Raw genomic sequence first — 27,925 nt, 5'->3', positions numbered from 1 at the left:
TTAACCTTCGTTGAATGAGTGAAACAGCGCCCCCAGTCTATTGCATTTACATGTCCATGTGCTCATGGTCCATTTAAGTCAAAATTAAAATTATATTCCCTTTTTCTAACTATGTGACAATGAAAATGAGAACAGCATTTGACATTGCATTTTCAAAGACTGACTCTGCTCTATAGTAGAATTCAAATGCAATGAGTGAAACAGTGCCCCCAGTCTATTGCATTGCATTTACATTTACAAGCAGCTTTCCAAGGGACACAATGAAAATGCAATCTGTCAGTCCTCTCATCTCTCAAGACTTCACTTCCTCTTCTGTTGGAAGGCCACTTCAGGTTCTCATGGTTCAGTTGTGTATCTACCATTACCCAACACTAGGCTGAAATCTATCAATCGAACAGCTCAAGGATGGATCAGTACCGACTTCAAACTTGGAACCTGTTTTGCCATTTTTATGTCGCTATTCTGTTTTTTTGAACACTTGCCTGTTGAACTTGACATTAGCATATTCTGCAGCTAATGTGGCTAACTGTAACGTCAAGCTGTTTCTGTTGTGTATTGTGACATTAAGCCCACACGCCGTCGCCTGTATGTGTGTCTGTTGCTGCAGTAGCCTATGTAAGTTTACCAGGTCGATGCATGGCACGTGCAAAAAAACATTAACTTGCTTATACCCGAAAGCATCAGTGTCCCGCTGGGCAGTGTCAAGCCCAGGCTAATACAAACCCATTCTCATTCAGAGATATACAGTGAGGAAAATAAGTATTTGAACACCCTGCTATTTTGCAAGTTCTCCCACTTAGAAATCATGGAGGGGTCTGAAATTGTCATCGCAGGTGCATGTTTACTGTGAGTCAAATCACAATGTATGATTTTTTAACTATTTATTTGTATGATACAGCTGCAAATAAGTATTTGAACACCTGTCTATCAGCTAGAATTCTGACTCTCAAAGACCTGTTAGTCTGCCTTCAAAATGTCCACCTCCACTCCATTTATTATCCTAAATTAGATGCACCTGTTTGAGGTCGTTAGCTGCATAAAGACACCTGTCCACCCCATACAATCAGTAAGAATCCAACTACTAACATGGCCAAGACCAAAGAGCTGTCCAAAGACACTAGAGACAAAATTGTACACGTCCACAAGGCTGGAAAGGGCTACGGGGAAATTGCCAAGCAGCTTGGTGAAAAAAGGTCCACTGTTGGAGCAATCATTAGAAAATGGAAGAAGCTAAACATGACTGTCAATCTCCCTCGGACTGGGGCTTCATGCAAGAGCTCACCTCGTGGGGTCTCAATGATCCTAAGAAAGGTAAGAAATCAGCCCAGAACTACACGGGAGGAGCTGGTCAATGACCTGAAAAGAGCTGGGACCACCGTTTCCAAGGTTACTTTTGGTAATACACTAAGACATCATGGTTTGAAATCATGCATGGCACGGAAGGTTCCCCTGCTTCAACCAGCACATGTCAAGGCCCGTCTTAAGTTTGCCAATGACAATTTGGATGATCCAGAGGAGTCAATAGAACTTTTTGGTCATAATTCCACTAACCGTGTTTGGAGGAAGAAGAATGATGAGTACCATCCCAAGAACACCATCCTTACTGGGGATTGGATACCGGGTTGGCACAGGCATCCCCCGCAGCTCCTCAACTCCGAAAATACAGTATATAACTCAATAAAGGACGGGGGAAAGCCAAAAAGCACAATACCACCTCTTTAAAAATGTTCAATGCAGATTCAGTTTGAGATCATTTGATTTAATTTATGCTGTCAAAACTATAATGAAGTTTTTAAAATAAGAAAATGTCTTGTCTTGCTTACAGACTCATTCACTACTATGAGTAAAAGTTTTTCATAAACCCTTTGTGATAACATGATATCTTTGTAATACCACAGGTCCCGTAATAGTACATTTAAAAAAGACCAAGACCAAAAATAAAGCACTTTATTCATGGCCAATGAAATGAAAATGAAAATTGGGTTAAAAATGCACAAAAGTAGCAAAGCCATAACATTTACAGAAACTGTCCAGATCATGTCCCATCTGATGACACAGTGGTCATCATGACGCGTCTTCCTGGGGATGCTTAGATTTTTCTGATGCTGCTGGCCGCTGTGTTGTCTTCAGGCCTTTGCTTGACTGAAGCATGACAGACTCCGACTCACACATCAGTTTCATCAGGTCACTCAGATGATCAGTAAAACATGAAAGAATCACAGTTCCTTTCAAACCAACCTCCTGATTGGAAGAGGCCCAGGCAATCCTGAGTGACAGCCAGTGCGCTGCAGCAGCACCAACCAGCCAGCGTTTCTATTTAAACTCAAACTTAGTATTTCTCGTTTGCCTGCTGGAATTCAGAAGAGGATGTTGAAATGGACTACCTGCAACATATGCAAGCAGATCGGTAGATTGTTACCAGCACATGGTCATTTCAGACATTACAGCAAAGTACTAACCTTACAGTGTTGCGACTGCTCCTAAAATGACTCACTAAACAGTATACTCCCTCTTGTGGTAAAAGTGGGAAATAACGTCTACTTTATGTTACAGAAAAATACACAACGAAACAAACATTGTTAATAGCAGTATTAACATGAGTTCTACAGCTAAGTACAAACCTGTACTTGAGGAGGAGGGAGGAGTCCTCTGTTGTCTTCTGTCAGCCTGGCAGGAAACACCTCTGCTGGCCTGTCTGCAGGAAACGCTTACAGTTTAACCTTAGTGCAATATCATCTCAAGTGTGTAGTTATGATAACGCTTTTGCACTGTTCATAGCTGTAACTATTACAGCTATGTAGTTGATATGACAGACAGACTGACTTTCCTACAACATTAACTTTGACTGAGCTGCGGTATTGTCACTAATACTAGTATTGCAGTAATGTGAAGTATATCTCTGAATGAGAATGGGTTTGTATTAGCCTGGGCTTGACACTGCCCAGCGGGACACTGATGCTTTCGGGTATAAGCAAGTTAACTATGACCTGGACAACTGAAAATCTTGACAGACAAGATAACCTAAATTAATACTTGAGTTTGTTGCAGATGGTTGAAGGTCTGGATTGTTTAAGGTTTTTAAAGTTTTCAGAATTCAAATTGCGGCTGTTGAAAGCCACAGTCATACAGAGAAACTTGAAGCCTTAAGAGGAAATTAACTAATTGGGAAAGGAAAACTGTTTGATTATGTGTACTGTTGTAGCACACAGGAAAATGTCTGTCAAATAATGTGTGTGAAAAATCACAATAAAGAAAAGTAAAAGACAAAACAGTAGACAACTTGGAGAGTTAAATGAGTGTACAGCTAAAGAACAGTTTGACCCTCCATTTATTCTCTCAACCTACAATCTCTGTAGGACTTCTAAATCTAAAGTTAGACAATTAGCAAAACCATTGAACTATGCGGATGTATTACATTGTTCAGCTACTAATTTTATAGTTATGGATGTTATGGAATAAACAAGATATGCCTATTTAGTAATGTGATTTTCTTAACAACAATAACAAAAGTAAAAAAAAAAAAAGGGGGGGGGGGGCCTTTCCACAGATCTATCAACACAGGCAGGATGAGTACTGTATGTATTTGTACAGCTGCTCAAACAACTCCAGTCACTGTGAGTCTCGAGCACAATAATAAACAGCAGAATCTTCAGTCTTCAGACTGTTCATCTGCAGATACACCTGCTGTCTGTTGTTGTCTCTGGAGATGGTAAACCGGCCTTGAACTGACTGGGAGTAGTATTTGCTGCTACCACTACCACTTTCAATCCAGGCAACCCACTCTAGTCCTTTTCCAGGAGCCTGTCTAACCCAGGCCATCCAGTGGTTACTGAATGTGAATCCAGAGGCTGTGCAAGTCAATCTGTGGGATTCTCCAGGCCTTTTAACCGCTGGTTCAGATTCTGTCAGAGTCTGACCATCAACACCTGTCAAGATCATAAAAGCACATCAAGTGAAATAAGCTGCTGAAAGAAATGCTCTGTAAAATTAAGACCTGTGAAAATGTTCACCTGCCCAGCAGACAGTTAAAAGCAGCAGTCCTGTCCTATAGTCCATCATGTTAAACTGTGTGTCCACTGTTCTCTGTCATCCTCTCTGCAGTCAGATAAGTAGAGGTGGAAGACATCTGAGTTTTGCATTGACTCCTCCTCACAGGGAGGAACTGGATTTGATTTGGATGTTTCAGTATAATGTGCACAACAGGCTTTATGCTGATAAACACATAATTTAATTAAAAGTTTACAGTAAGTAAAAGTTAAAAAAGTACAGCAAGTCTGCATCATGTGAAGACTTTCACAATAGTTTACATTTGTTTTTGTAGCTAGCATAGTTCACTACTGCAGTCGCAAGTTTGACTAACCGTCCTAATGGCTGACTAGGTGAGGTTATTTTGTCATTATCGCCTTGCCTCAGCCCACACTGCTGTGAGTGACCATGGTCCATATGTATCATGATAACATTATTAAGATTATTAGGCTAAGGGATCCCTTGATAAAGATGTGACTATAATATGGCCTATTGTGCATCACCTGAAATTAATGAATGCTTATGTATTAAGAAAATCAATGCCATGCATTCATTAAATAAACAGTTATTGGCTCATTCCCTGCATGTTATTATTGAAACTGTACAGCTTTGTCAGGGAATTCCAACAATTCTGGACCAAACAATAATTTGAAATGATGCTGTGACTTCTAGCAGAGTTTTTTGTTAATTTGACAATTACTTGAACTTGTACTTGAGTATGAGCTGTGTACTCAACCTCTGATCACCAGAGAGTCAAGAAATGAGTGCTAATGAGTACATTGATCCACTTGCACGGGTAAACTTATCCACAGCACTTACTACTCCGCTTTATAGTGGTTTGGGGGAATATTACATTAAGTACACATTGTGCAGGGCTGCCTGGGCCAAAAATGCCAGGGCCGATATTTTGATCGTTTGAGTAGTACTGCCATAGTGATCAATGGCTGTGATCAGGGTTGGGGAGAAACGGATTACATGTAATCACGTTACGTAATCAGGATACAAAATGAAAGTAACTATATTCTGTTACAGTACAGAAAACAAAGACATGTGGGGGTAACACATAGGGGTTACCATTAAATGAAAAGTGGATTGCTATTTGCTGTTTACGTGTTTCCTGTAAAAACACACAACTAGTGAGGGATTTGTCGCAGACCTTGATTGCCAGTATAGCCAGTAGTTGAATGTGGTTACGCCCCCTCCCATTCATGCAGACTCTGTGTGGACACTGCTGGATCGGGTTACATTTTTATAGTAAACCTCCCAACCCTGGCTGTGATGCAGCTGGCCGTGGTGGAGTATATGGCTCGTCAAAGTCCAGCGCCATCTTTTTACCCCCAGTCCATCCCTGCTGTCCAGTAAAGCTTGATTTATACTCCTGCATAGGGTCTACGTGCGTAGCTACGTCGTAGGCTACGCATGTAGCCAGGTATTTATATTTGTGCGTCGGTGTGTCCGTCATTCTGCAATTACACCCGCAAACGCTACTCTGCAGTAGCACTACAGCGTCCACTGTGTTGACTTTTGCCGGCCGAGCAGGCTAACTTCTGGTTTAGCGCTCCGCTAACGTGAATGGGGGTAAAATTGAATACGTGCTGCTGGTACAGGCTTTTCAAATATTACCGACTGAATGGCAGCGATGCTCACAAGTCTTTGAACTGGAGTCCAAGGCAAGTCTCAAGTCTCTGAGCAAGAGTCCAAGTCAAGTATCTCTTGGTTATTACGAATGTTGTGTCACCTGCTGCGTTCAATCCAGGTTGCGAATAAAACTTCATAGCTATAGGAATTCTGTAACTGTAACCTGCTTTTCATTTATAGAGCACAACCATGTAATGTGCAATGCAATTATTGATGGTTTATTAAATACTGTAAGTCAAAACACTCCCCACACTGTTAAACCCAGTGTAACATTAACTAAATAAAACTGTGATGTTACATAATCAACAATAAATCTGTCTGTTTTTAACTTACAGAGCACAACCATAACGTGCAATGCAGTTAATCACAGCTTAAACTACTGTAAGTCAACACACCCTGCAGACTCTCAAACCAGTGTAATGTTATAACTAAATAAAACTGTAAGGTTATATGATCAACAATTGATCAAAAATAAACCTGTAACCTCTTTCCAGCCAACGGTAATAATTAACGTGATGGCAGCCAGCGGGAAGTAAATAATTACGTTAATTGACTGCCACAAGTTTGGCGCTCAACGCTCATTCATCTTTTCATAACGAATGACAGTCAGAGTTAACCTCTCGTAGGTCGTAGCTGAAGCAAGAAGCAAGCTAACGTTAGATGGCCTAAACTGAGCTAAACATGTTCACTCACCACAGGTTACTAACCTATTTGCGTTCAGCGCTTCTTTGTTTGGCTTTAAAACTTCATACAACAATACCCAAAGTTTATGATGAATGGCACGACAGCTGCTGGTGTTTGTTGACCTCTCTCACGTGCGGCTGCGCAGCAGATGTTGGCAGGTTATAACAGAAGGACGGAATAACAGCAAGCTCATCAGACGTTTCCTAAAAAATAAACATTGTTCACGAGTCCCGCGCCTTGAGTCCGAGTCAAGTCTGAAGTCACTGTGTGACTTAAGTCGCACACACAGTCCGAGTCTCTAACTCGAGTCCCCACCTCTGCTGAATGGATCACATTCTGATAGCGAAACGAATAATTTTTCTGTCAAATATATTGATCCACCGTGCACGTCAGGCGACGGCGTAGCACCGTAGCCTACGCCATTGATTCGATGCAGAAGTATAAATATAATGTCAACATGCTTGTTGTTGTTTTTTGAGACATGCTTGTTTGTTTTTTGAGACATTGTTGAAAAAACAACAAAAACTAGAACTGCAAGCAGTTGTCCAAGCCTCCCGGTGCAAGCCGCCCCCCTTGCCCGGCGGAGGGCGCGCGAGTCGGCCCGGGCCCGCCATGATTAATTGTCGTGGAGAATAAAGGACCAGAGCTCACAATGAAAGGGGCTTACAGAGATCTGAAATGAATTAATGTCTATGGGAGTGTTATTTGATTTCCAATTAATAGCACCACCTAGAGGCTGATTGACGGCAAATTTCACACAGGCCCTCGGGAGACATCCTGTTTTCGGCGTTTGCCCAAACATTTGTTTGCTTGTAATTGAGAAGTTTTTTGGCGGATCAAGATTCTCAATCTTTTATTGGCTCGGTCCAGAGATGGTCCGTGCAAAGTTTCATAACGATCGGACTTGCGGCTTCGGAGGAGTTAATTAGTATAGGCTTTCCAGTTCTCGCGATTTAGCGAAATGGAAACGTCATCACACACAGGCATGTCCAATCCCATCGGAATCGGCAGCAACCCCCAAACACATAGACATAAGGTTTATGAATGTGCGATGTAGTGGCGCGTAGTTATGAGGATAAATGTCCTTTGGATCAAAATCCCATTGAAATGAATGGGGTATTTGAGCTTCCATTATAGCAGCACCTTAAGGCCGAATTGCATCAAATATTTCAGGTGTCAACAGGGCCCCATGGGGAACAATTGACCCAAATTTGGTATCAATCGGACTTGTGGTTATGGAGATATAAAATGCATATAAGTGAATGCGCCTTTTCTTTTGCGTCTTTAATCTGCAATGACAGCGCCACCTATGGGCATATTTGTGTGAACATTGGCGCCTCGAGTCAGGGGACCATGCTGAACAATTCGGCTGTGGTTCTATGTCAATGTGACTTCTGGTTATAGAGAAACAATTTATTCGAATTAAATAGCGCCACTTCAGGGTGAGTTGCATCACATTTTGCACAGGCCCTCAGGGTGGCGTCCCACATTACTGGTCCAAATTTGGTGTTGATCGGCCATTCCAAAGTGAAGATGTGACATCATTTCCTGTTTATAGCGTTATTTCCTCTACAGACTTTCATCAGCTTGGTCCAGAGATGATCTGTGCCAAGTTTGGTATCGATCGGACTTGCAGCTTCGGAGGAGTTAATTAAAATAGGTTTTTTCAGTTTTCGCGATGTAGCGGAAAAAAATGTAGGCGGAAATGGGCGTGGCCTATCGATTCAGCTAGATCCCCCGAACGTGTGGATATAAGGTTTTTGATATACGCCTTTATGAGTGGGAGTTCCAAGCCCAAATGCGTTGACCTTGCTTATAGCGCCCCCTAGAGGTAGAAGTAGTAGAAGTAAGAGGTAGTGTGCAAATTTTTTCGCCTGCCGTCGTCTCCTGGGTCTGAACCTACCCTGTGAGTTTCGCGTCTGTAGCACTTACCGTCTAGGCCGCAGTATTGGAATTAGGCGAAAACGTACGGAAGAAGAATAATAAAAATCCTAACAATTCCAATAGGGTTCCCAGCTCCGCTGGTACTGGGAACCGCGATGCCTTGAATTCGCGGTTTGCCAGCGCACTCGGGCTTGGACCCCTAAAAACACAACCATTAAGCAGCATCTGCATTTAACACTGGAGCAAAACAGCAGATTCAGCTAGTTGTCAAACTTCAGTCCAACCTAAACAAGAGAACATTTAAAAAGTTGATTGATCTCAAAGAAAAAAACGTTTTCCCCAAATACAGCGGGATTCAGATGTGTGTCTAACCTTTTGATTAAAATTTATTGATTAAATTAATCCGTGTGCAGCTGAGAAGTCATTCTTGGTTCTTCAGTTCTCACTAGTTTCAATAATATACATCAGAAAGGAGGGATATAAAATAATTGATGGTAGCATAGTATCACTCCCTGCTGCTGCTTAGAGGAAGTAATACAACTGCTTTGATGAATTTCAGTATGTTGTTAGTGTGGTGTTAGTTGTCATTAACACTTCAGGCTTTCTTATAAGTCATTGTGTATGTGGAACTCGACAGGAAATAAAATAAAAGTTTATACTACATTGAGAAAGTCAAAAACAAATAGCAAAAAGCTCTGTATACAGTATATTTTTTCCCTCTTGACAGGTGTTGATGGTCAGACTCTGTCTCCAGAGACAACAGCAGACAGCAGGTGTATCTGCAGATGAACAGTCTGAAGACTGAAGATTCTGCTGTTTATTATTGTGCTTGAGAGCCACAGTGACTGGAGTTGGTATGAAATCCTACAGGACTCATCTTTACCTTTAGCTTTTTGATAGAGACTGACTGAGTGATCACCAGCAGTAGGTGACAGTCTCACTTTATGAGTGTTATGATGATGTTATATTATGTTATATTATGTTATGTTGCTATCATTGACCCTGGACCATTGGTCCCTGTTTACCCTTACCTTTCTGCTTCACCTACACAGTCATCCTGCTCATTCTGTCCCTCGGTACTGTCACTGTGCTGTCACACACCTCCTCCTCTGCTTGGCAGTGGCAAAAGCTATACTTTACTTCAAGTGTCTTTGGCAGCACAATGTCGGGTACTGCTGCTGAATCTGAAGCTACTGCGGCCCCAGTAGCAAACATAATAGTTATTTTGGCACATTTGGCAAATATATAATCTTTTTATTTTTTATTTTTATTTTTTAACTAAATAACTCACATAACTAACCCAAACCGTGATCTTTTCCTGAACCCAACCAAGTAGTTTTGTAGCGTAAACCTGACCGAACTGCAACAACATTTCACAACATTAACCACGTGTTTTAATTTGAAAGTCTAACTGGACGTTATGTGTTGTTATTGTCACACATATATTATCATTCACTCTAGACTCCACATCATTTACAGACATAATTGTGTATTTATTTGTAGAAATCTTCAGTGTTTGTAATAGTTTAATTTGAGCAACCAGACTGTTGTTCTGTCTTTGACTATTTTATCAATAAGTGATTTTTATTGTGTTTTTTAAGTGTTTCACAGGAACATTCAAAACAAATTTAAAGCAAGATATATATAATATAGCAGTGTTTCCCATACATAGGCTTTACTTGGGCGGCCTTTTAGGACACTGTTTGAACGTGGTTAAGGCCACATGTTTTTGCTGAATCTCAAGAAATGGTACCTTTACTAAGTGTAATAATATATTAACGATTAATGTTCATAAAATATATACTGATCATTTATCACTATTGATTAACCCCACAAAGAATAGTATAGTATTTAAAAGCAGAACTTTAATGCATGCAAAATTCAAACACCTGTTGACATTTTATAAAATCTGAAATCTTTTTGTCTCTGTAACAGTGAACTGGTGTTGAAGTCATTAGTGGTCTGAGGGCTCCTCCTCTGGTGGCTGCATGTTACAAGTGTTCAGGCACTGAGGGGTTTTTGTTCAGGTCTCCTGATGGTTTGTGTTATTGTGACTCTCTGGCACAGTAATACACAGCAGTGTCTTCAGGCTGCACATTCTGTCCGTTTAGAGTCACTCTGTTGCTGGAAGAGTCTAAGTCGATACTGAACTTGTTCTTTAGTGAATCTTTGTAATGTGTGCTGGAGCCAACTCTCATTCCAATCCACTCCAGTCCTTTCCCTGCAGGCTGTCTGATCCAAGCTGTCCAGTAGCTGCTAACAGAATAAGAGACCTGACAGGTGATGGTCAGACGTTGACCTGGCTGCACAGTCACAGAGGCTGGCTGTGTCAACTGCTCACACTTCACACCTGTGGAGGAAAACATGTTGAATGTTGAATCAGTGTGATAACAGTGAACAGTCAGTGTGCTGTGATCATACTGTCAGTGTCTCTGCCTCAGTGAGACTCACAGGATCCGGCAGCCAGCAGCAGCAGCAGAGCTACAGAAAACATGGTTGGTATTGAAGGTGATCTGATGGGAGCTTCTCTTCTTCTGCTGCAACTGACAGCATGATATCAAGTCTTTATAGCAGACTGTGAGGAAGTTCACTTTGCATAGAGAAGGACACTGACAGGCTATAAGAGAAGGATGAACTGCTGTAGCACATGTAGTCAAGCAAGACTCTGATTTGTATCATGACCATTTATTTCTAAACAAAACCAACAAACAGGTAGATTTTTAAGTGTCTTCAGACAAAGACTCATACCCTCAAAGTGTTCCAGTGAGCGGCAGAGGAGCTCATTCCTGCTAGCGGGCATCAAACTGTTTAAGTCATTGCCACTTTGTCACAGTGGACATAAGTGGACGCAAGATGTCTCCATAACTGGACTTCGTAATTAGACTTTTCCGTAACTTCTGGCAGCAATACATACTTTTAAGGTGCTGGCAGTTAGTCGTGTAAATGAGTGACTTGACAAAAACCAATTTTGTAGGAAAATAGTTTTCATAAAAAATGTTGTTCAAACTACAAATCATGTGGAAGCTCTTTTTGTGTAAATGTTACCAAAATCTCACTGTTTTTGTATCACATGATATCAATCATTGTAAAAACAACATCAGTGATTTAGTCTGTCCTTCACTCTGCAACATATATGTAGAGGTGGAAGAGATCAGAGTTTTGCATCGCCTCCTCCTCCTCAAAGAGCAAAACACTGATTGTTGATGATTATTTTGAAAATGTGTTTTTTAACGATGTTCCTCAACTTATTCTGCTAACTTTTATTTAAACCATGTTTAGATCAGCCAGGCACTCAGTTCAGTAACGTTTTGTTGACCATTGCTATGATGGACATATCGTGTGTGTCAGTTTTGAAATAATAAAGTCACAGCTGCTGCACATTAACAGAAACATTATCAACCATCACTTTGCTGTTGAAGAACAGATCTTCAGTAAAAACCATAGTCCAACATAAGCTGGTGCTACAATAATGTCTGTTTGTGTGTGTGTGTGTGTGTGTGTGTGTGTGTGTGTGTGTGTGTGTGTGTGTGTTTAGGTGCTCTGTCATACTGCTCTTAATATCAGTATGACATAGTTAATTACATAAATAGAGATTGTGTTTATCATAACGAGTTTTAAGATGTGACATCTGATGCTCCACACAAGGTACAAGAGCAGGACAGAAGTACACTGCACAGAAAAGATTTGCATCAGGATATCATGGGGAGGGAGGGGCTCTGTTCTAGTTTCATTGAATTGTAGCATTTATCATTAGTTTGTTTAAAAAAGTAGCTTTTCCTTTCATGTAAAACAATTTCACATCCATAGACGGGAGCCCATTATTGTTTTGTAAAGTTTTATAAAATACTCCAAAAATACAAATGAGGGCTGTCTGTAGACTGTTAAGTTGAAGTCTCAATGATCTCTCTAAAATGTCTGGTTTAATCACAGGGAGTATTTGTGCAGGTCTGTTGGTGGTTTGTGTCACTGTGGAGCCACGTATACAATAATACACAGCTGTGTCCTCAGGCTGCAAATTCTGTCCTGCTCATTTCACCGATGAAGTTTGTGTGTAGCAAAGGAACTTGTTCTTCAGAGCATTATTTTGGTGAAGGTCTCCTCCTCCAAATCGATGTAAAATCCAGTCCATTGGTTTTCCTTCACACTGTCTGATCCAACCTGTTGCATAGCTGCTATCAGTCAAAGAATAACCAGAGACCTGACAGGTGATGGTCAAAGACTGTCCAGGCTGCACAACCATCGTGTCTGGCTGGATGAGATCAATACTGTTCACACCTGTGGAAACAGAAATCAACATTATCTCCATCAGTCATCTGACTATTCAGTGTTTCTAATGTGTTTATTAGTGTGAATCCACTGAAAGCTCCTCACAGGATCCAGCTGCCAGCAGCAGTATCAGAGCTGCAGAGAACATGTTGATGTTGAAACTGAACTGATGTGAGCTCTTCTGTCCTCTCACTCACACACACACACACACACACACACACTTCACTTCCTTAAGAGTGACATGTATTTGCATACTGTTGAAGAATCTTTTACAATTTATTGAAATCAGCTGAATGTGTAAACAGTGTGTCTTCTCGATTGGCCAGACTAGGTTGAGAAATAGCTTTTTATTTAAAGAACATATTTTTTGATCTCATATGGATTTAAATGTTATCATCTAGATAATTAATTTAGCAAATGGCGCTGCACGGATTTGAATTATTGTAAAAAATTATGACATGTGTTAGTTAGTATGTTAGTGTAGGTTAATATAGAAAAACTGAATATTGTATGATACAGATCTTTTCACTCTATGTGAATTATGTTGTAATTACAGTAAGGATGTCTTCTTTTAAATGCAGGTGTTGCTGTGAGTCATTAAAAACTGTCCCACAAAACTGACAAATACATTTGTATTAATGAAGTGTGTTTCATGGCTATTTGGCCATCATTCAAAGGGAAATGTGTTTTCAAAGCTCTGACATGCTTCAGTGCTTCTCATACAGAAACGAGTGTTGTTCAGTTTTTGTACAGCTTTGTAGTCTGGTGTGTCACTGTGGCTCTCGTGCACAATAATAAACAGCAGAGTCTTCTTGTTTCAGACTCTTCACCTCTAAGTACACAAGGTTTTTGGACGTGTCTTTGGTGATGGAAAACTGCCCTTGGAGACTTTGGGCAAATATTGTGCCAGTTCCACTATCAATGCGTCCGATCCATTCCAGTCCTTTCCCTGGTTTCTGACGAATCCAGTGCAGCCAAGCCAGAGAAAGACCTTGCACTTTACAGGACAGAGTGACTGGTTCTCCAGCTCTGCTGACCACTGGCTCTGAGGAGGTGAGGGACTGGCCCTGAGCAGCTGAAAGAGACACAGAGTTTAGATGACAGGGAGCCAGCAAACATCCAAAGCTCCTTTTCTCCTCCGCTGGACACCGACTTTACTAACCTGAAATGAGAGCCAAGAGTAGGAAACTTTGTACAACTGTCATGGTGGAAACTTTGCAACTGCAAACACATGATATGAAGGATATATATATTGTGCAGGCAGAATGGGTGGGGACTGTGCATCCGTGTGTGAATTTGCATTTTGCCTGTCTGAGATTGTGGAGATACAGTGTTGATACACAAAGACTGAATCTGTCAAAAAAAAACGAGAAACAGATACAGAGATGTGTGTTATTAACCTTTTTTGGGTGAGTTTTTCACTGGAGTGTATTTGTGCGACAGACTAAGAATGTGGGTGTAGTTATAAGTTCTAACATTTTTACAAGCTGCTCGGTCATTTTCATTTCAAAACTCGCAGCGATGAAGTGAATTAAGGCAAAGAAAAGGAAAATATGAGAAAGGAAGACAGGTTTATTATTGCAGTCTCATCTGTTCTTTCAGTTTTTACCAGAAATTCTCAAATCATAAGAAGAAACTGCAGCTCCTTCAGTCTTCCAGCTGTTTATCTTGAAATCAGTTGAAGATGGTGAATTCTAACTAAATGAACACATGAAGCTGCAGTCGCTGCTGATCCAGCATTTAAAATGTTCTATTAGTGTTGTGATGAAGAAAGCTCACAAAGGGAGAGAGTTTAAAAATCTAGTTAAGTAAAGCTCAATGAGATCAGCAGATATGAGATTCTCCTTAAAGTGAGAGAAACTTGACACTGACTGCCCTCTTAGTGTTTTTTTAAATAGGAACTGCAACATTTTCACTCCCACAATGTGACCGTCTGTAGAGGTCAAATCATTTAAACATGAATGTGGCTGGCATGTGAAAATGTATTTTATTCCTTAAAATGTCTTTAATAAGACATTTTTATTTATTGTTGTTGGTTAATGATGATCATTCTCTTTTTTTATTAAAAACAACAACAACAAAGGTTAAAACTAAAAAAGAAGTATTTATCAGCACAGTAAAGATGAGTCCTGTAGGTTTTTGCACAGCTGCTCATCCAACTCCAGTCACTGTGGCTCTCGAGCACAATAATAAACAGCAGAATCTTCAGTCTTCAAACTGTTCATCTGCAGATACACCTGCTGTTTGCTGTTGTCTCTGGAGATGGTAAACCGGCCTTTGACGGACTGAGAGTAGTAGATGCTGCCACTGCTATCACTGATAGTAGCAAGCCACTCCAGTCCCTTTCCAGCAGCCTGTCTGATCCAAGCGTTCCAGTGATGGCTACTAAATCCTGAATATGTACAGGTCAGTCTGTGGGATTCTCCAGGTCTTTTTACCACTGATTCAGATTCTGTCAGTGTTTGAGCCTCAGTACCTGCAGATATTTAAACACCTCATTATAGTCACTTTTTATAATATCAGCATCTTTCCAATAAAGACTTTCTTTGTTCTTACCTGCCCAGTTAATAGACAGGATGAGAAAAACAACCAAATAATCAGGTCTGATCATTTTAAAAGCCTGTTGTCTCTGTCCAGTCTACACTGTAAATGTCAGTGATTCAGTCTCTCTGTCCTTCACTGTACAACACATATGTAGAGATGGAAGAGATCAGAGTTTTGCATTGACTCCTCCTCACAGAGAAACACACCACATCTCTGGAAAACAGTGTTTTACATCATTGTTTAATATCATTATTATTATGATATTTTTAATTATGAAGATTCTTCTCAAATTATTCATTAGTAACATTATTCATACACAAATTAGATGTTTTTATTGATGTTGTACAGCAAAATTTTGTGGACCATCCATATACTAAATATATCATGCAGAAATGCTAATCAGAAACCACAACGGCAGCTGTTGCTTTCATATTGTGCATCTGTGTGTTTTTTGAGTCACTGTCATACTCCTTAGTTAGTGTCATATGACTTCATATCTTCTACTGCCACCTGTAGGTCTTTGTAAACAAATATTCTGAGGAGTTTTTGTAAAGCCTCTCTGCTTCCTTTAACCAGTGTGTCTCTGGGACAGTTATACACAGCAGAGTCCTCTGGCTTTAAGTTGGAGAGTCTCAGATTCACCATGCTGTTGATGTTATCTCTGGTGACTTCTATTCATCCTTGCACACTGCTGGTATAAGTGTTACTGGCAGGAATGTGGCCAACCCCGATGCATTCCAGTGCTTTTCCTGCAGGTTATCTTATACAGCTGTGACGGCCCGAAGTTTGGGCCCTCTCTTGTTCTTTGTATCTTGCTGTGTTTTGTCCCTTTAATCCAGGTAATTGGTGGGTGGAGCTGATACCTGGTGTAAGATGCAACACACCTGAGCAGGAGGGGCTCAGGTGGCTATAAAGGAGCCTGCTAGATGATTTGACTCCCTCTTCTCCTGGCCTGCCGACTGATTCTGTTTTGTTTGGTTCTTTGTGTTCTACACCCATACACTCCACTCACACATACACTGCATACATACTGATCTGACAGACACTTACAACTGTATATTTTGCTTAATTTACTTATTAAAATACCTATTATTTTCAGACTGTGTGGTTTCCTGCTTTTGTCACTTGTTGAGCCAGGTTGTGACACAGCTCATAGCACAACAGGTAAATGTGAAGCCAGATCCTCTGCAGGAGAGACTGAGAGTCTCCCCAGGCTTTTTCACTACTGAACTGGAAGGAATGGACTCCATACTCTGACCTGTACAACCTGATGAGATGAAAGGAGAGAGGAACCACAGAAGAAAGCGAGACAGTCATCTGGGAAGTTTTCTGGGATCATTGACTGACCATCAGTCGATGTTGTCTGATAAAAGATAAAACAGCAGGAAGCAGGAGAACTCACAGGGCAGAGAGAGAGCAACCAGCAGAAGAGTGAGTGTGTTGATCATCCTGAGGCTGGAGATGTGACCTCTGATGCTCCACACAAAGTACAAGAGCAGTCAGCAGGACAGAAGTACACTGCACAGACTGAAGATTTGCATCAGGATATCACGAGGAGGGAGGAGCTCATGTACAGGCACTCTGTTATTCTGTTTTATTTTACTGAATAATTAATTTTGAATTCATGGCTTTAATGTAGGTTTAACTGATCCACATTGTATAAAATATCACATCAGAAAACATTTACTTATGTTATATGACTTGACAAAATAATTGAATCATAAAAGTGGATCCAGTGCATCCAGTGGTTACTAAATGTGAATACAGAGGCTGTACAGGTCAATCAAGTAGTAGATCCCAGCACTGTCATATCTGATATAAGCAAGGCAGATTTAACTGAGTTTTACATTGACTCCTCCTCGCAGTGAGGAGCGAGCTGGATTAGGCGGTCAGTTTTTGTTTGGTGAAAATGGAACATGAATGAACCTTGTAACTAACTGGTGACTTGTCACCGGTGTATCCTGCTTCTTGCCCAATGTCACCTGTTCACCAGCTCCCTCCTCCCGCAACCATTAACAAGAAGGAGGTTTTTGTTTTCAGTTAGACAAGCTTAAGAAATACATTTATTTTCAGTGGCCTTTGGGTGTTGCTCTCCAGGTTTATGTATTTGCTTCAAAAAAATTACAATTAAAGGATCAGTGTTTAATATTTAGGAGGATCTGTTTACATATATGCAATATAATATACATAACTATGTTTTCAGTGGTGTGTAAAGACCTCATAATGAAGCATTATGTTTTTATTACCTTAGAATGAGCCATTTCTATCTACATACACTGCGGGTCCTTGGTGTGCTGATTGTTTCAACAGTAGCCCAAATGGACAAACTACTTTACAGAGTGTGTTTCATCACTATGTTTAATATGAAGAAGAAGATGTATTAGTAGTCAGCTTGTTTACTTGAAGTAAGAAAAGAAGAGATATTTGGACAAATGGACCCCACACCTATTATTTAGCACAAGAGCCGACAGAGCGTATCGGCCACCATAACTTCTCCTGCGCTTGGAAAGGGAGGGGTGAGCGGCGAGTGATGGTGCATTCATCGGTGTTGGAAAAATCAGAATCTTTTTTCTCCTTGAATCTTTATTGCAAAAAGAGAAATAAAGTACATGGGACATAAAGAATTATACAGAACTTTGATTTATGCAAAATCACGTATTGCATATACATATTTTGCAAACATGTAATTTATAATATAGTTATAACAGTTAGTTTGCTGTGCATGTAGAGTGAACCAGATGACTGCGTGTTGTTTATACGCTCTGATAATGCTAATCCAACACATCTTTGTAGTAGCGCTCATGCTGATTCACATTCAGACTTAAGAGCAAATGAACACACATTGAAGTCAGAAGAAAACTTCACAACACGGGAAATGCGATGCATCCAGGACCCAGCTGCCCGCCTATTCTCACTCCTGCCCCTGGGACCATGTCACGTTTTTTCAACATACAAATCAAATTCTTTTCATTCAATGAAAAAAACCCCTCCATGATCAGATTGCCTCTTATGTCACTAACCGCCTCCACTGTCACACTCTTATCACTGCCCCTGTTTATCTAATGCCAACCACCTGTCCCCATCATCTGAACCAAGCTGATCCAGTCTTTTTATGTTCAAGAAATTACTTAAAATTCTCCTTTTAAAACAATTTTAAATATTTTATCTTATATCTTGAGTTACAATGCACCAAATTTAATTTTATTTAGGATCTTTATTTAAAAGTGAAGAAATGAAGAAATGAATGAACAAAACGACTCTTTCCAGCACTGCAATCTTTAACTTTATTTTCAAACACAGTGGTAGTAGAAACTAAATGTTCCCAGTGGTGCTGGTAAATAGAGGAAGTAGTTTTTGTATGAGTCTCCTGTTATTGTCTCTCACTGTGTCTGTCGGGCACAGTAATACACTGCTGTGTCCTCGGTCTTCAGACTGTTCATCTGTAGATAGACTTTACTGCTGGAGTCATCTCTGGAGATGGTGAATCTACCCTGGACTGACTGGGAGTAATAGATATGCGAACTGCCTGTGTGTACAAAAGCAATCCACTCTAGTCCTTTTCCAGGAGCCTGTCTGACCCAGTTCATAGGGTAGCTGCTGAATGTGAATCCAGAGGCTGTACAGGTCAATCTGTGGGATTCTCCAGGCCTTTTAACCACTGGTTCAGATTCTGTCAGAGTCTGACCATCAACACCTGTTAAGACAGCAAAGAAAACCATCACATGCAACAAACTGACACCTTAAAACAAAACATTATATTAAGATCTGTGAAGATCTTCACCTGCCCAGCAGACAGTTAAAAGCAGCAGTCCTGTCCTATAGTCCATCATGTTAAACTGTGTGTCCACTGTTCTCTGTCATCCTCTCTGCAGTCAGATAAGTAGAGGTGGAAGACATCTGAGTTTTGCATTGACTCCTCCTCACAGGGAGGAGATAAATTTGATTTAGAGTTATGGTTTAGTAAAAGCTGGGGTAGGCAACATTGGAGAAACCAGGAAGAGACAACTAGATTTTTAAGTGTCCAACCAAAATAATCCCACCCATCAGGCCTTCCGCCAAAGACACTCCACCAAAACACATTTTTACATTAAATGAGGTCACAGGCAGAGTAGGTGCAGGTAGGCAGACACAGGCAAGTTTTTCAGCCATCATTTCATTCATACCAAATGGTTCATTACAGTCCTACAACAGCCACAGATACAGATTTTGTTTTTAATTTTTGTAACAAGGGATTTGATTTAAAGAGGTCAACAAATATAACAAAAATGAATATATATATAATAATAAAATATATTGCCTACCCCAGCATTATTTAACTCAAACATTTTGATTTCATTTTTAAAATTCTTATTAATGTTAGCATAATAATAATAATAATTTTATTCGGTTAGTTAGTATCTCCATTAAGGCTATGGTGCTACACATTTATTAGTAGTAATTTAATCTTAAGGAATCATGTCCAGTTCATGTTCGAATATTAGCCGTAAATAAGAGAAATGAGAAATATGCAGTTGGGGAATTCATTGATTTCAAAAAAGTATTTCAGACAATAAATCTTGAAATATTAATCAAGTAACTGGAGCGGCTTGGGATAAGGGGGTTAGTGTTCAATTGGGTAGGCAGTTATTTAAAAGAAGATTTGGGGGAATTTCCCCCTTTCTGGTAATTATTTTTATACCCGGTGGCGACAAAATTTACCCGCCCCTCAAAGTGATCAATGCTGCTTCACTTGTAGTGCAACGGATCCCAAAAGTCATGATTCGGATTCAATCCGTGGTTTTGTCAGGGTTAAATTAATTTTAAAATGTGATACTGTGGCTCTGATGTAACCGCCTCTCTGTCTTTAGGCCAGTTAATCAATAGACTGAGACAATAAATTAACTATTGTACTACCTACTGTAGTTTTAGCAGTCTGGTCTCCTGGAGGAGAAAAGAGACAGAAAATTGGATGTAGTTATATTATATGAGGAAAGATTTCAGCTGTGTCACTGTGAAAGGGCAATTACCACAAATAAAAACATAATAATGCAATAAGAGATAATAGCCCTCTATTGGATCCTATTTTTTGTGACGTGTTAATGACTGGTGGATATCAAGGTGGACAGCCTAATCTTACAAGTACATCATTATACCCGAACTGCAACAACCCTCTTAATAAAAAAGGCCCATGTCTATTCATTTCCCCAGTTGGTTAATACTGACTGTCACACTGACTGATCTGCTGCAGCAGTGTTTAGGCTAGTTTGATAATCAATAAATTAATCCACTGCAGATGCAGTGGCAAGACATCTTTCTGAAAGTCAGAACCAAAAAAATGACTGAGTTCTTCTTCCAGACTGCCTTCTTCATTTTTAATACATATTCAAACCATTTTCTTGTTGATCAGTTTTCTGCTTGTAAAAGTGGACTTTGCCACACAATACTGAAAGCCACTTCATCACAGATGACTTTTGACTATTTTTGATTGAGTTGACTAACAACATGAACAGTGCAATGGTTAGCAGATGGATCCAGAGATTATCCTTAAAGTGACAGAGAGAGAAACTTGACACTGACACTGACTGCCCTCTAGTGTTTTAAAATTAGCAACATTTTCACTCAAATGATGTGACCGGCTTTAGATGTCAAATCATTTCAACATGAATGTGGCTGAAATGTGAACATGTAGTATGTCTTTTATTCCTAACTTTAAAATTATTTCAGAGATTGTTTTGCTGTCATTGACTGTTTTATGAGGATGTGGTTTTTACAGTATGACATTTTTATTTAGTGTGTTTACTGTTGTTGGTTAATGATGATCTTTGTTCTTACCTGCCCAGTTAATAGACAGGATGAGAAAAACAACCAAATAATCAGAATCACTTTTAAATTCAGTTATCTCTGTCCAGTCTACACTGTAAATGTCAGTGATTCAGTCTCTGTCCTTCACTGTACAACACATATGTAGAGATGGAAGAGATCAGAGTTCTACATTGACTCCTCCTCACAGAGAAACACACCACATCTCAGGTAAATAATATTTTACATCAATGTTTAATATTCTGACTATAATTATGGTATTTTTAATTATGAAGATGCTTTTCATGTTATTCAGTGTAACATTATTTATAAACAAATTTGATGTTTTTATTGATGTTGTTCAGCAACATTTAGTGGACCATCCATATACTACATATATCATGCAGAAATGCCAAATATTTTCCTTACACCTGCTGTTAAAAAAATCAATAATGGGGACCTTATTAGAACTGTAGAAAAATATAAAAAGTGCATGTTAAATGTAACAATGAAGTCAGAAACCATAACATCAGCTGTTGCTTTCATAGTGTGCATCTGTGTGTGCTTTTAGAGTCACTGTCATACTATCCTTAGTGTCATCTGACTTCATATCCTCTACTGACACCTGTAGGACATTGTAAACAAATGTTCTGAGGTGTTTTTAGCCTCTCTGCTTCCTTTAACCAGTGTGTATGTTTCTGGCAGCAATAATAATAATTAATAATAGTAATCTTTATTTAAAGAGCACTTTTCCAAAACAAGTTACAAAGTGCTTTAACAAGTGCAAAGATAATGAAACACAGATTAAAACAAATTGTCAAATTGGGTAAGGTGGAAAAGGTTGGTGGACCCAAATGCAGGACACTGAGCTGAGCAGGTACAGTTCAAAAGGTTTATTTAAACAAACTAAAGGTGAGCACACTTACAGGCAGAGTGGCTGCGCTGAGGGTTTCCAAAATAAACAGAGTCCAAATAAAAGACAGTAATCCAACAGAAGTCCAAAATCCATTGAAACAAGCAGGGCAAACAGACAGGCTGAATACAGCCACAGGATATCAGACAGAGTATTACAAGCTACACACTGCATGAGATAGAGCGTATACATGCTACAATGACCGGACAAGGACTGAACAGAAAAACCAAACATACAGGTGCTGGTCATATAATTAGAATATCATCAAAAAGTTGATTTATTTCAGTAATTCCATTCAAAAAGTAAAACTTGGATATTATATTCATTCATTACACACAGACATATGATATATTTCAAATGTTTATTTCACTTAATTGTGATGATTAAAACTGACAACTAATAATGAAAATCCCAAATTCAGTATCTCCAAAAATTAGAATATTACTTAAGACCAATACAAGAAAAGGATTTTTAGAAATGTTGGCCAACTGAAAAGTATGAACATGAAAAGTATGAGCATGTACAGCACTCAATACTTAGGTGGGGCTCCTTTTGCCTGAATTACTGCAGCAAAGCAGCGTGGCATGGAGTCGATCAGTCTGTGCTCAGGTGTTATGAGAGCCCAGGTTGCTCTGATAGTGGCCTTCAGCTCTTCTGCATTGTTGGGTCTGGCGTATCGCATCTTCCTCTTCACAATACCCCATAGATTTTCTATAGGGTTAAGGTCAGGCGAGTTTGCTGGCCAATTAAGAACAGGGATACCATGGTCCTTAGACCAGGTACTGGTAGTTGGCACTGTGTGCAGGTGCCAAGTCCTGTTGAAAAATGAAATCTGCATCTCCATAAAGTTGGTCAGCAGCAGGAAGCATGAAGTGCTCTAAAACTTCCTGGTAGACGGCTGCGTTGACCTTGGACCTCAGAAAACACAGTGGACTAACACCAGCAGATGACATGGCACCCCAAACCATCACTGACTGGGAAACTTTACACTGGACTTCAAGCAACGTGGATTCTGTGCCTCTCCTCTCTTCCTCCAGACTCTGGGACCTTGATTTCCAAAAGAAATGCAAAATTTACTTTCATCAGAGAACATAACTTTGGACCACTCAGCAGCAGTCCAGTCCTTTTTGTCTTTAGCCCAGGCGAGACGCTTCTAACGCTGTGCCTTGTTCAAGAGTGGCTTGACACAAGGAATGCGACAGCTGAAACCCATGTCTTGCATACGTCTGTGCGTGGTGGTTCTTGAAGCACTGACTCCAGCTGCAGTCCACTCTTTGTGAATCTCCCCCACATTTTTGAATGGGGTTTGTTTCACAATCCTCTCCAGGGTGCGGTTATCCCTATTGCTTGTACACTTTTTTTCTACCACATCTTTTCCTTCCCTTCGCCTCTCTATTAATGTGCTTGGACACAGAGCTCTCTGAACAGCCAGCCTATTTAGCAATGACCCTTTGTCTTGCCCTCCTTGTGCAAGGTGTCAATGGTCATCTCTTGGACAACTGTCAAGTCAGCAGTCTTCCCCATGATTGTCTAGCCTACAGAACTAGACTGAGAGACCATTTAAAGGCCTTTGCAGGTGTTTTGAGTTAATTAGCTGATTAGAGTTTGGCACCAGGTGTCTTCAATATTGAACCTTTTCACAATATTAAATATTATATTACATTACCTCTACTTATCTGACTGCAATATTAAAAGGAATGAACACTTGAAATATATCAGTCTGTGTGGAATGAATATATACATTATACAAGTTTCAATTTTTGAATGGCATTACTGAAATAAATCAACTTTTTGATGATATTCTAATTATATGACCAGCACCTGCATATACACACCAGGGCTAACGAGCTGAGACATGAGGGACTAATCAAGCACACAGACACACAGTAATCACTGGGGAAACAGGTAGACAAGCAGGCAGAGGGATTATTGGGGGGGACAGACATAAGCAAATCAACGTGCAGAATAAGACAAGAACTTAGGCTGGTACATAAGAACTGAACATAAGGCACAGGCAACTGACACAAGAGAAGAAACCTACAGACTAAAACCTAATCATACACCAACACACTACAGACGTAACAGGAAGAACAGACTGAACTAATAACAGAACACAGAGCAGACATGGGTCTCTGGAGATGGTAAACCGGCCTTGAACTTGACAGAAAGTAGTAGATCCCAGCACTGTCTAATCTGATATAAGCAAGGCAGATTTAACAGATTTAATTGAATCCTCCTCACAAGGAGGAGAGAGCTGGATTAGGCAGTCAGGTTTTTTTTGGTGAACATGGAACATGAATGAACCTTGTAACTAACTGGTGACTTGTCACCAGTGTATCCTGCTTCTCGCCCAGTGTCACCTGTTTACCAGCTCCCTCCTCCCACAACCATCAATAATATGGAGGTTTTTGTTTTCAGTTAGACAAGCTTAAGAAATACATTTATTTTCAGTGGCCTTTGCCACTTTCTCTTATAGGACATGTAAATGTGATTAAAATGGTGTTGCTCTCCAGATTTATGTATTTGCTTCAAAAAAATTACAATTAAAGGTTCAGGGTTTAATATTTAGGAGGATCTATTTACATATATGCAATATAATATACATAACTATGTTATCAGTGGTGTGTAAAGACCTTATAATGAAACATTATGTTTTTATTACCTTAGAATGAGCCATTTCTATCTACATACACTGCGGGTCCTTGTTGTGCTGATTGTTTCAACAGTAGCCCAAATGGACAAACTACTTTACAGAGTGTGTTTCATCACTATGTTGAATATGAAGAAGAAGATGTAGTAGTAGTCGGCTGGTTTATTAGAAGTAAGAAAAGAAGAGATATTTGGAGAAATGGAGGCCCACACGTATTATTTAGAACAAGAGCCGACAGAGCGTGTTGGCCACCATAGCTTCTCCTGCTTGGAAAGGGAGGGGTGAGCGCTGACTGATGGTACATTCATGTGGTGTTGGAAAAATCAGATTCTTTTTTTCTCCTTAAATCTTTATTGCAACAAGAGAAGGTGTACATGGGACATAAAGGAGTATACAAAACTTTGATTCATGCAAAGACCTGCAAAGACCTGTCCAGAGTGTACCCCGCCTTTCGCCCCGATGTCAGCTGGGATTGGCTCCAGCCCCGACCCTGTACGCATAATATAAGGATAAGCGGTTGACGATGGATGGATCTTATATCTTGAGTTACTATGCAACAGAATTTAGGATTTAGGATCTTTATTTGAAAATGAAGAAATTAATGAATGAAGAAAGCACTGACTCTTTCCAGCACTGTGAACTTTTAACTTTACTTTCACAGTGGTAGTGGAAATAAATGTTCCCAGTGGTGCTGGTAAATAGAGGAAGTAGTTTTTGTATGACTCTCCTGTTATTGTCTCTCACTGTGTCTCTCTGGCACAGTAATACACTGCTGTGTCCTCGGTCTTCAGACTGTTCATCTGTAGATAGAGCTTACTGCTGGAGTCATCTCTGGAGATGGTGAATCTACCCTGGACTGACTGGGAGTAAAATATATGCGAACTGCCTGTGTGTATAAAAGCGATCCACTCCAGTCCTTTTCCAGGAGCCTGTCTGACCCAGTTCATATGGTAGCTGCTTAATGTGAATCCAGAGGCTGTACAGGTCAATCTGTGGGATTCTCCAGGTCTTTTAACAACTGGTTCAGATTCTGTCAGAGTCTGACCATCAACACCTGTCAAGACAGCAAAGAAAACCATCACATGCAACAAACTGACACCTTACAAGAAAACATTAAATAAAGATCAGTGAAGATCTTCACCTGCCCAGCAGACAGTTAAAAGCAGCAGTCCTGTCCTATAGTCCATCATGTTAAACTGTGTGTCCACTGTTCTCTGTCATCCTCTCTGCAGTCAGATAAGTAGAGGTGGAAGATATCTGAGTTTTGCATTGACTCCTCCTCACAGGGAGGAACTGGATTTGACTTGGATGTTTCAGTATAATTTATACAATAGGCTTTAGGTTGATAAACACATTATTTAAGTTGTTTATTATGTACAGTCTGCATCATGTGAATACTTTTACAACAGTTTACAAGTTATTAGGCATTGTTTTTGTATCTAGCATAGTTCACTACTGCAGTCGCAACTTTGATTAACCGTCTTAATGGCTGACTAGGTGAGGTAATTTTATCGTCATCGCCTTGCATCAGCCCACACAGCTGTGATTGACCTAGGTTCCTATGTATAATGATAACATTTTTAAGATTATTAGGCTAAGGGATCCCTTGATAAAGATGTGACTGTATAATATGGCCTATTGTACAACACTATATACATAGATATATATATAGTTACTATAATGAATGAATGCTTATGTATTAGGAAAATTCATGTCATGCATTCATTAAATAAACAGCTATTGGCTCGTTCCCTGCATGTTATTACTGAAACTGTACAGCTTTGTCAGAACTAGACTGAAGTGTCTCTGCTGTAGCTGAACTTGTTCTTCAGAGCATTATTTTGGTAAAAGTTGCCAGTGCTACTTCCCCACTGATGAAAAATCCAGTCCATTGGTTTTCCTTGACACTGGCTGATCCAACCTGTTACATAGCTGCTATCAGTCAAAGAATAACCAGAGACCTGACAGGTGATGGTCAAAGACTGTCTGGCTGGATGAGATCAATACTGTTCACACCTGTGGAAACAGAAATCAGCATTATCTCCATCAGTCATCTGACTATTCAGTGTTTCTAATGTGTTTATTAGTGTGAATCCACTGAAAGCTCCTCACAGGATCCAGCTGCCAGCAGCAGTATCAGAGCTGCAGAGAACATGTTGATGTTGAAGCTGAACTGATGTGAGCTCTTCTGTCCTCTCACTGACACACACACACTTCACTTCCTTATGAGTAACTTTTATTTGCATACTATTGAATACTCTTTTACAATTTTTATTTTTTAAATCGGTCGAAGGTGTACACAGTGTGTCTTCTCGATTGACCCTTTTTTTTTTGTTTTTACTTTTTTTGTGGAAAAAGTCTAGCGGGATGTGTGTGACAATTTATATTTTTACAAAAATTTTATATGGATTTGAAACCTGATCGCAAAGTTTGACAAATGCCCAGACTTATTTTATTTTTTTATTTCAAATTTTTTTAGATCCACCTGTATCTTCTGCCATGATATGATTTATTGAAAAAATATGTCTTGAATTTCATACAGTTAGTGTAGGTTAACGTAGAAAAAACTGAACATTGTATCATACACAGTGTTTTAAAACATTTCATTGCAGTTGAATTATGTTGTAAGGTTATCTATAAATGCAGTGCAGTGAGTCATGATAAACTGTCCCACACACTGACAAATACATTTGTGTTGATGAGGTGTGTTTCACTGTTAATTTGTAATTATTCAATGTTAAATGTATCACACAAAGATCAGTTTTGGAAGTATGGAAAGAAGGAAGGCAGATTGGTGGTGCTTCTCAAGTCTCTTTATTGCATCCACTTTTCCTCACTCGCATCTTTTCCAAGGAAACCATTCCAGGAGAGAAGGAACAAGGAAATATGTTTTTAGAGACATGAGACGTCCTTTCCTCCAAAGCATCTCATGAAGCGATGTCTGTTTCTGATGACGGCGGCAGCTGATCACAGCTGGATTGGCTCTCAGTCGACTCTAACAGCTTTAGAGACTTTTGATGGAATTTGTGTCTGCACACATGTGCACTGTGTTGGTACTACTGGTGTTGGACACCTGTCAAGCACTGAAACATCATAAGACACAAACATGCAGCATCAACTAGTGGTCGGAGGATGCAACTGCACAACTTCAGTGGTCCCTTGTGTTCCCCTTGCATGCATGATTACTTCAAGCTTTGCATTACAACCATCAACCCAGTCAGAACATTAGGGGTGCGACGAGATCTTGTGCCACGAGATTAATTTGATTTCTCATCAAGTTAAAAGTTGTCTTGTCAGAGTCATGCAGCTGCCGTTTTCCACACACCACACATCAATTTTCTCACAAAGTGAAAAACAAATGTATAACCAATAATGTCGAGCCATGATAGTAATCAAGTGAACCTGCTCTCGCTCTGTGAGTCCCTATTGTGACACAGAGGTAACGTAACTGGTGGAGATTTGCAATATAAACATTTGAAAACTGAGGCACAAATTTGCTCTGTTTGGGACTGTTAACTGCACTTTATTGTGTTGCTATAGTT

General features: G+C 39.8%; 1 pseudogene and 5 gene segments (V, D, J or C); all 6 read right to left on the bottom strand.

Annotated features, from left to right (window-relative positions):
* Positions 1-3,310: 3,310 nt before the first annotated feature.
* On the bottom strand, positions 3,311-4,059 carry LOC119887458. The segment is given in 2 exon segments: positions 3,311-3,926; positions 4,011-4,059. Coding segments are annotated over 2 exon segments (366 nt in total).
* Positions 4,060-10,239: 6,180 nt separating this feature from the next.
* LOC119887706 lies at positions 10,240-10,830 on the bottom strand. The segment is given in 2 exon segments: positions 10,240-10,582; positions 10,684-10,830. Coding segments are annotated over 2 exon segments (348 nt in total).
* Positions 10,831-12,249: 1,419 nt separating this feature from the next.
* LOC119887747 lies at positions 12,250-12,668 on the bottom strand. The segment is given in 2 exon segments: positions 12,250-12,507; positions 12,604-12,668. Coding segments are annotated over 2 exon segments (291 nt in total).
* Positions 12,669-13,268: 600 nt separating this feature from the next.
* Positions 13,269-13,718, bottom strand: LOC119917620. The segment is given in 2 exon segments: positions 13,269-13,573; positions 13,661-13,718. Coding segments are annotated over 2 exon segments (348 nt in total).
* A 910-nt stretch (positions 13,719-14,628) lies between these two features.
* LOC119887494 lies at positions 14,629-15,148 on the bottom strand (annotated as a pseudogene).
* Positions 15,149-25,053: 9,905 nt separating this feature from the next.
* On the bottom strand, positions 25,054-25,579 carry LOC119887525. The segment is given in 2 exon segments: positions 25,054-25,437; positions 25,525-25,579. Coding segments are annotated over 2 exon segments (363 nt in total).
* Positions 25,580-27,925: the final 2,346 nt, after the last annotated feature.

The sequence above is a fragment of the Micropterus salmoides genome, unplaced genomic scaffold (assembly GCF_014851395.1).
Source record: "Micropterus salmoides isolate LMB-PRFRI ecotype aquatic unplaced genomic scaffold, ASM1485139v1 Ms_hic_scaffold_10, whole genome shotgun sequence".
Classification (NCBI taxonomy): domain Eukaryota; kingdom Metazoa; phylum Chordata; class Actinopteri; order Centrarchiformes; family Centrarchidae; genus Micropterus; species Micropterus salmoides.
The sequence above is the reverse complement of the archived record's forward strand: the minus strand, read 5'-3'. Positions and strand labels throughout refer to the sequence as shown.